The sequence below is a fragment of the Plecotus auritus genome (assembly GCF_963455305.1).
Source record: "Plecotus auritus genome assembly, chromosome: 6".
NCBI classification, from domain to species: domain Eukaryota; kingdom Metazoa; phylum Chordata; class Mammalia; order Chiroptera; family Vespertilionidae; genus Plecotus; species Plecotus auritus.
In genome coordinates, this window is record NC_137773.1 from 166,283,120 (window position 1) to 166,292,614 (window position 9,495).

At 36.5% G+C, this 9,495-nt stretch overlaps 1 protein-coding gene across 2 annotated transcripts in view; it reads left to right on the forward strand.

Moving 5' to 3' along the window:
- PDCD6IP (programmed cell death 6 interacting protein) overlaps positions 1 to 8,839 on the forward strand; it is a 47,390-nt gene extending 38,551 nt beyond the window's left edge. For both annotated transcript variants that reach the window (XM_080675709.1, XM_080675708.1), the window contains exons 15-18: positions 760 to 854; positions 4,648 to 4,771; positions 5,985 to 6,172; positions 6,947 to 8,839. In XM_080675709.1, coding sequence (XP_080531835.1) covers positions 760 to 854; positions 4,648 to 4,771; positions 5,985 to 6,172; positions 6,947 to 7,121 — 582 coding nt within the window. In that variant the 3' untranslated portion in view covers positions 7,122 to 8,839. The remainder of the gene's footprint in view (positions 1 to 759; positions 855 to 4,647; positions 4,772 to 5,984; positions 6,173 to 6,946) is intronic.
- Positions 8,840 to 9,495: the final 656 nt, after the last annotated feature.

Below are 9,495 nucleotides of genomic sequence, written 5' to 3' on the forward strand. Positions count from 1 at the left end.
AAAGTTAAACTTCTTCTAACGCCACTTCTTCAAAATAGACTCGCCCAGGCTGTGGTATTTTGTGGAAGAGCCACACTCAAGGGGCCAAAGAGCTGCATGTGGCTCTCGAGCCGCAGTTTGCCGACCACTGGTTTAGGGAAATGCTTGTATTTTTACCAATTACTTTGCTTATGAGGGAACAAGTGATTTTTAAGTTTTCTGACACTTCACTCCTTTGGTACTTTAATTCCATTATGATGATTGGATAAAGTTATCTTGATGAAAATACAGTAGATATCATGTAAAACCTTATAAAGAGTGGGTAGAAATACTGCAGAGCCTTTCAAAATAGAGAGGATAGCAAAATATTTTAATTTTGTTTAATAAAATGCTTTGTTGAAATAGACAAGTGGGAATTCTTCTAAGGGCTTCTGAAATGATGCTGCATTTCTGAAGTGAATGTGCAGATCTAGTCCTTCCAATGAAATAGGGCTAGTGTGTTAGGAAATGGGAAAAAGTACAAAACATGGGCATGAAACTTTTAACTTGTTACCATTTAATTTTTAGTGACATTGTTCTGAAAAAGCAATTTTATTTTTTATTTTCTTTAGGAGTCTTATCTCACATTTAATATTAAGTTAGATTTAAGTAGTATGACTGTGTCTAATGTAGAAAATTTTAGTTTTTCACTTTTAACTGTTTTGACAATTGAGCTTTAGGTTGTGTTCCTCCTCAGATTAAAAATTGTTCTGGTTTATTGTATTTGTTGTTTGCTTATAGTTTTACAACGAGCTGACCGAAATCCTAGTCCGGTTCCAGAACAAGTGCAGTGATATAGTGTTTGCACGGAAAACAGAAAGAGATGAACTCTTAAAGTAAGTTTGTTTTCTATATTAAATTGTACTTAAAGTATTTTTGTTTAAAAAAACCAACATTGTGGAGACTTTTGGGGTAAACTTGACAGTGTAAGATAGCAATTTCTTTCCTTTGCTCCTGGGTATTTTATAAAACAAGTAAGCAAAAATCTGCATGGTCCAGAAACAAAAAGATAGAAAAGAGCAGAAGCTCTACATGTAGGAAGTACAGTGATGTCACAGAAATGATAATAAAGCAGCTCAGGGTGGCAGATCTCAGGAAATGTTGATAAACGTAAGTAGTTTACTTTGTGGTGGCAAATAGGTTCCTTACATAAACTAGAGGTACAGAACCCGGGGAAGACGGCGAAATCACTTTGAAGGAGACTACTGAGAGAGCTGGGCCAGTAACAGGACTCAATAGAGAGTTGACACAGCATTGATACGAAGAGACTATATTTATTAAGGTGAAAAAATGGACAAAATGTAACAAAACCTATAGATGAAGAACATTCACCAAAATAATATTGTCACAGGACAGGTGAAAATTCTGAGCTAACATTTTACTATGGAAAAAAAGGGTTAAGAAGCAATCTTTCTAAGACACATCACAAACAAATGCCAGAACTCGAGATGGTGAGTAAACAGGTGATAAAACGTGGTGTCAGAATTCATGAAAGAGAAGAGAGAAACAAACCATCACATATCTAAGATGAAATGGAAGGAGCACAAAAGGAGGACATAGACAGTGAAGAAAACACAGGAACACAGAGTAGAAATGTGTAAGAAAAAAAAAAAATGAAACCAAAGTAAAGATAGAATTAGAGATGGGCAAAGAAAAACCAAGATTGAATTATTATGTCAAAAGCCTGATTACCTAATTTATAAAGAACTCCTAGATAGTCAAGAGGAGGAAAAACCCAATGGAAAAGTGAGAAAGGATGCCAACAAATATAAGTGGTTCTTAAGCATAAGAACCACGTTCAGAAGAAAATGCACACATTGAAATTACTCAGAAATAACACTTTTCAGGTTGGCAAAAATCTGGAAGTTGTTTAACATGCTTCATTAGCACACGGGGAATAGGTCCCAGGCATTGCTGTGAGAGTGCACATTGGTGCAGTGCTTGTGTGGAGCACTTCAGCTACCAAGGTCAGGATTACAAATCCATATATCCTTTAAGACACTTCCTCTGTTTTTGAGAATTTATTCTGAGGATATATTAGCATATACTAGAAGTGACATATTTATGAGCTAATTCATTTCTACATTGCTTGTAGCGGTAAAAGAATAGAAACAAATCAAACATCCAGGGCTGGTGAAATGAATGAAGCTACAGCTAGCTGTACACTGAAATACTATTTAGCTATTTACAAAAAGAGAATGTTTTCTGTTCGCTGATATGGAAGGTTCGCTACGATAGTTAATGTACAGAAAAGGTTAGGTACAGAACAGTTTGTAAAGTATGTTGTTTTTTTTGTGTGAAAAGGGAGAAAATATATGCTTTGAATTGTTTTATTTATGCATAAGGAAACTCAGGATGGGCTCCTAAGAAAGAATAGTGGGTATCTGTCTGGGGAGTGAATGGTGGCGTGGGAACTGGCAGGCAGGGGTCTTTCACTTTTTAAAGTTTTGAGTCATGTGAAAGGATATATAATCTTTTCAGATAATTACATTAATCTAAATAATGGGATTTCATGTTTTTATAGTCAAAACCAAGTATTCTGATTTTTTAAAAAAAATATATTGATATTTTACAGAGAGGAAGGGAGAGGGATAGAGAGCTAGAAACATCTATGAGAGAGAAACATCGATCAGCTGCCTCCTGCACACCTCCCACTGGGAATGTGCCCGCAACCAAGGTACATGCCCTTGACCGGAATCGAACCCGGGACCCTTCAGTCCGCAGGCCGACGCTCTATCCACTGAGCCAAACCGGTTTCGGCCCAAGTATTCTGATTTTAACTTTTTGGATTGTGTTCATCCACCCCCTCCACTTTTTATTTTTTGAGCTGTAGAACCTTTTGCTCAAACTCTGTCTTACAGAGAATCTGTTTGTAAAATAGATAAAATGGATCTTAGCTCAGATCCAGGGTGCAGGCCTTGTAGCGGGACCTTTGTTAAAATCACTGTTATGCTCAGGTCCTAAATTCTTTAGAACATTCTTACTGAATGTCAAATAAAAGCAAGAAAAGTCTATATAGATGTATATCTTGTTGAATTTTCACAAACAGCACACCCCTGCACAGAGCACTTTTAAGCACCCCAGAAGCATAGCTAATGCATCCACCCAGTCATTACCCACTCCCCCATGGCAACCACTGTCTCGACTGAGAGTATAGACTGGTTTCTACACTATGTACTCTTGTGATTGGCTTTCAGTCAATATTATATTAGTGAGATTCATCAGTATGATGTTCCTATATATATTTCATCATATGAATATACTACAGTCTTATTTGTCAGTACTATTATTGAGTATTTGAGTAGATTTTAGTTTTGGGCTATTGTAAATAGTGTGGGCATGAAGGTTCTAAAACACACTGTTCAATATTACTGTTAGCAGTAAAAGAATAGAAACAAATCAGATGTCTAGGGCTGGTAAAATAAATAAAGGTACATCTGTATGGTGATACTATGCAGTCACATGTACAACTTAAAATTTAAAATCACTAGTAGCCACATTAAAAAAAGCTAAAAGAAACAGGCAAAGTAAAATTCAGTAATACATTTTGTTTAACCCAGTATGTCCAAAGTAGCATCATTTCAAAATATAATCAATGCAAAAATTATGAATGAGATAGTTTATTCCTCTCTCCCCCACACTAAATCTTAGAAATCTGGTATGTAATTTATGCTTATAGTACTTCTGTTTTATTTGAGATTTTGGGATGGATTTCAATTTATCTTCGTAGAGGGGATTTAAAGATGTTTTTCTGTTTTTTTTAATACTGTATTTTAATGATCTTTTCAACTATATGAATTTACCTTAGTAATATATTTTGAGGTATCTTTTAACATGAAATATCTCAGTGCCATAAATATTTCATGTTAAATATTTCACTTTTTTGAATATCTTTAGAAAGTTTATTAAAAAATTTACAAAATGGTTTGAATAGGTTAGCTTTCTCACCTGTTGTTATGGTTTCTATAAATAGTGATTAAAATACTAGCGAGATGACTATGAGGTGACTATGAGCTGTTGTAATTTTCTGGTTATTATGTTAGGAGTTTCTCATCTAGAGGATGACCTCTTATTAAGACTGGGCAGTCGCCCTAGCTGGTTTGGCTCAGTGGATAGAGCATCAGCCTGTGAACTGAAGGGTCCTGGGTTTGATTCTGATCAAGGGCACATGACCGGGTCTCAGGCTTGATCCCCAGTTGGGGGCATGCAGGAGGCACCCAATCAATGATTCTCTCTTATTAATGTTTCTATCTCTCTATCCCTTTCCCCCTTCCTCTCTGATATTAATAAAAATATATTGGAAAAAAAAAAAGAGTGGGCAGTCATTTAGGACCACTTGCCCAGTTTGACATGTTCCTTACTCTAGCTGTAACTGTGATCTCTGAAAGTTTACCTTTTTTCCTAGGCTTCAGAAGTAGCATAAGAACTAATTTCATTTTATTAAATAGTAGGGAGAAAAGATTTAAGGTAGTTCTAGTCAAGAACAGAAATGTAGCATGTTTTAAAATACCATCATTGTTTTGAATCTATTTTCTGTGTTTCATGTATGAAGAAAAAAAAACACCGGACATTTTCTATGTGTTGGGTTTTCTTTTATTGTGTTAATTTCTAACACTTGTCTTTAATAAGGGACTTGCAACAAAGCATTGCCAGAGAACCTAGTGCTCCTTCAATTCCTACACCTGCCTATCAGTCCTCGCCAGCAGGAGGACCTGCCCCCACTCCTCCAACTCCAGCGCCAAGAACCATTGCGGTCAGTAAGCAAACATTTGTACATGGAAGTTTACATTAGTGACAGCTTGCTTGCTGTAAAGGATGGAACAGACTTCACGATGGATAAATCTGGTGTCACCATTTTGATCAGGTGACCAACGTGATGTTTTGCAGTGTGAAGAATTCTTGCCAAAAATTCTTTAACTTGAATCTAATCAAGTCTTTAGAACCAACTTTCAGTTTATAGAAAATAAAGTGATGAAACAAGAAGTTAAATTGTGCCAGTAGGAAACAATTGGACAAATCTAGAACTGGGACATTTTGTGAGATACCTGGCTTGATCTTTTCTAAAAGGGGATGTCATAGAAAGGAAAACATAGGCTTGTTTAAGGCTAAAAGAGTGGAAAGATTAATAATAACCAAGCACAATACATGAATCTTGATTGGATCCATAAAAATACTTGTCAGAGCTTCTTTTGGTGATAAGTAGGGAAACTTAAATGTGGAGTGGATACTTGATGGTGTTAGGGAATAAGAGTTAATTTTCTTAGGGTGAAGTGGTCCTTTGATTATGTAGGAGAATATTAGAACTTATATGTATATTATACTATTCTTTTAAGTGTTCTGGTCTTTAAAAAATTTCATAATATGTTGGGATCAGGATGAGATTGCAGTAATAAACTGTACCTGACCCGCTCCTTCCTCCCACCTCAGTTGTCTAATCATTGGTGGGAGAAGCAGTGAGCAGTAAATGATTAAATATTGGGCATCAGGAAAAGAGCAGTGGCTACCGAGGATCCACAAATCAGAGAATTAGCCCTAGCCGGTTTGGCTCAGTGAATAGAGCGTCAGCCTGCGGACGGAAGGGTCCCAGGTTTGATTCTGGGCACGTATATCGGTTGCAGGCTTCTCCCCAGCCCGGGCCCTGGTTGGGGCTTGGGCAGGAGGCAATCAATTGGTGTGTTTCTCTCACATCGACATTTCTGTTTTTCCCTCTCTCTAAAAACAAACAAACAAAAAAACCCAATGGAAAAATGTCCTCAGATGAGGATTAAATAAACAACAAATTGGAGAATTATTCCTCAACTGTGATACATTTCTAGAGTAATAAGCCAACATTTAAGAATGGGAATTAGAAGTATATCTAGTTGGAGTCTGTAGAGTTTCTCTCCTGCCCCCTCATTTATTTTATTTGATAGCAATTTGAAAGAAACATGAAACATTTTGTAGTTACTGCTGACTTTTCCTTATAGCCTAGTAAGCCTCAGCCCCCAGCCCGGCCTCCACCTCCTACATTTCCAGCAAATCGAGCGCCTGCTGCTGCTGCCTCAGCTCCCGCAGTGACTGGAACTCCTGCACCTGCTGCATCCCAGACTCCTGGCTCAGCTCCCCTTCCACAGGCCCAGGGCCCCCCCTACCCCACCTATCCAGGATATCCCGGGTAAGGCGGAAACTTTGTTTATCCCAGTGCATCAGCTAATGTTCTGCTCTGGTTAACCTGTTAAAAACAGGGTTGTCGCTGCTCTGAATGGATGTGTCATAAATGAATAAGTACATTGTCAGGCTCACAGAAGTAAAAATAATGCTATAGTCACTTATTTGAGTAGTTGGGATAGCTATTTCCCAAGCATATTTATGTTTTTGGTTTTTACATATTGGGTTTATATCAAATAAATTTCTTCTGTATGGAATTCAGAATATGTTTCCTTGATCCTATTTATTTAGGTGATAAACACGTGCCTTTTCTGAGCTTAGCATGAGCCAGACTGATACGGCCTTATTTATATTCCTGTACTTTGAAATCTTCGCATTCTGATAAACTGTTGAGCAGAAATTTATGTAATTATGGAATGTATTTTCTTAAAGATCTGCTTTCTTTGTGATAATTAGTTAAAAATCAAGACATTTGACTATTTTTAAAGTGTGTTTCAAACTTTACTAAGTCCATTCTGTCTTTCCACTGTTAAGAATTTTATAAACAGTAAATTTATATGCATTACAGTGAACTTGATGTTCTTTCATTTCAATTAATAACAGGATTAGGAACACTTTTCTCTAATAGGTACCTTGAAACAGCTGTTTTCTTCTCTCCACTGTTTTCTAATAGAAATGGAGACAAATGGCTTTCTTGAAAAAACTGGTATTAGAATAACTACAATGTTTCGTTTTTTTCGTATTTGATTTATCAATCCAATTTTTTTCTTCTTCCCATCAGGTATTGCCAAATGCCCATGCCCATGGGCTATAACCCTTATGCGTACGGCCAGTACAATATGCCATATCCGCCAGTATATCATCAGAACCCTGGACAGGCTCCGTTCCCAGGACCCCAGCAGCCTTCGTACCCCTTCCCTCAGCCCCCACAGCAGCCTTACTATCCACAGCAGTAATATGTCAGCTCAGAAGCTCAGCTGGTTCAGTTCAAAGGGAAGTTCTGCAATAAGTGTACTAAACTCCACGCTCTGGTTAATGTAATGCACTCTCCTCTGAATGCAGTGTATACTTTTGTCTGCGGCTACAAACTGAAAGCTGTGCCCCAGTTCCACATTTGATTGCACATGTGAGATTTGCTGCTGTTGCAGTATAAACACTAGGTATAATAGGATTTGAAATAAATTATATTATAGTTCATAAAAGTTGAAAATAAGAAATTAAACCCACAAGAGAAACCTTTGAAATAAATATACTTATGTCTACATAAGCTATGATTGGGATTTCAGATACTTACAGTGATGGTTTAAATACTGATATTCAAGAAAACCAAGTTTTCTTTTGGTTTATTGATTTGGTTTAATTTCCATTATGCTATTTTGCATAATCAAAGCATTGTAATCTTATAATTTAAAAATAAATTACTTAAGAACAGTTTTTATTGTTATGTTTTGTCATTGATTCTCATTACTGTCTAATTTCTTTGTAGTATTAGTCTCATTTTATATGTACGTGAGTTAGATACTGTGTTTAAGTGCATGATTAGTGCAGGTTTATAGTCAGGTTCAAGTACATTTTATAGGAAAACGAAAAGTATCATAGTTTATCTTTTATGTGATTAGTATATTAATTTTGAAATTTATTTTGAAAAGTCCTATAATGTGGAAGGAACACAATTGGTACCAAAGATTCTTCAAATAAATATACAAAAAAATATGTATATTTAATGTTATATTAGTTTCTCCAAGAAATTGGTACAAATCCTGGTAATTATTTTTTTTATAACCTGGTTAAAATACATTATTGACAATACTGTCTAATATAATGGGATTGTTTAAAGAAAATTTACTGTACCCTTCTTTTTTCCACCTTACTGTCTTAACTTAGTAACATTTAATGCACAATGTATGTGAGTAGATTTAAACCCTTTCATTTTTATGCTCCTAAAGATTAGACTATTTTATAATTCAGGAAGCACACAAAACAGTTGTTGGGAGCATATGCCAATTCTGGAATAGGCTGTTTATTTAATATTAATCTCTGCTGTTAAGATAACTAATCACTGTCTAAACCTCAGTATCATGGAATGAGAAAATGAGAAAGGAATGAATTGTTTGATATCACAGTGGGATCTGTTCTGCGTGAAATTCATTTCTGAACACATCAGGCATATGAGCAGTTTTCCAGTGGATTGGGTTATGTTTATTTTTTAAGTTTGAATGCCTACATTTTCTTGCATTATTGTTTCATTTAAATGGTACTGTCACTTGGTCCACTGTTGTTTTCATTGGCAGTTTGGGTTTATATTTTAAATGTTGGACTGAAGGTGTGATTGTAAAAGAGAGTGAATTGGTTTTAAAATATATGTATATTTCAAAGTCTTTGTTGTATGTAGAAAACATGAAGGCATGTTACTGCAATATAAATGAGCTTTACATGGAATATTACGATTGGTTTAAAGTCCAGTAGTTAAGACCTTGGCAAAAGATAGGTTTTTACGTATCAAAGCTAAGTTTTATTCATGTGGAATCATCACGTGTGACATGGCTTGTTTGACTCTTGTGTAAATGACATTTAAGTTCTACATTCTTAATACTCAAGGTGTCATATACTAACAATAAGATACTCCGTGAGAGGGGTATTCCAAATTGCTAGTTTATAACTCTTACTAATGCAGAAAAAAAAAAAAAAGTTGGCCTGAATATTCTCTTGGGGAAAGATGGTGCTAAAGAAAGAGTAAGTGCATCCAAAGGCCAAAAGAGAAGTTTTAAGGCCGTTAGCCCATTTCCCGTGCTAAGCTAGGCCTGCTCCCAGAGCGCCACGGGAAGATGGTTAAAACATTCTAGGAGAGGAGGCTCAGCCTGGTGACAGCCTCTTCCAGCATGCCCGAGCCACTCGCAGCCCAGAACCGTTCCTCTGTCCGTTCACTCACCCTTAGATCATCGAGGATGCTTGCTTTTGGCCATCTGTGTCTAGGTGCCGACGACCAAGGGTCTGTGTTTATAGGCCTGTCTACTTCCATCCTGATGGCTAATGGGAAGACGTTTCTCTCAAGTCCATTTTGCATTCTAGCAAACAAGAATGAAGCCTTCACTGGGCTCATTTTTATCAAACATTTTTATCCTTTGCTTAGCTTCCAATACCCTACAAAATAACCCTAAAAACGGTGTTCTGGATAATGCTGTTTTAGAGATAGGAGAGTGTCACTCTAATTCAGATATGTTAATACCCGTGTTTATAATTAGGCTTTTTGATCATCTTCTGGGACACAATTCCCAGACCATTTAGGTTCGACTTTGGAACACTGTCTCAGAATGGATTGTACTTCCTTCC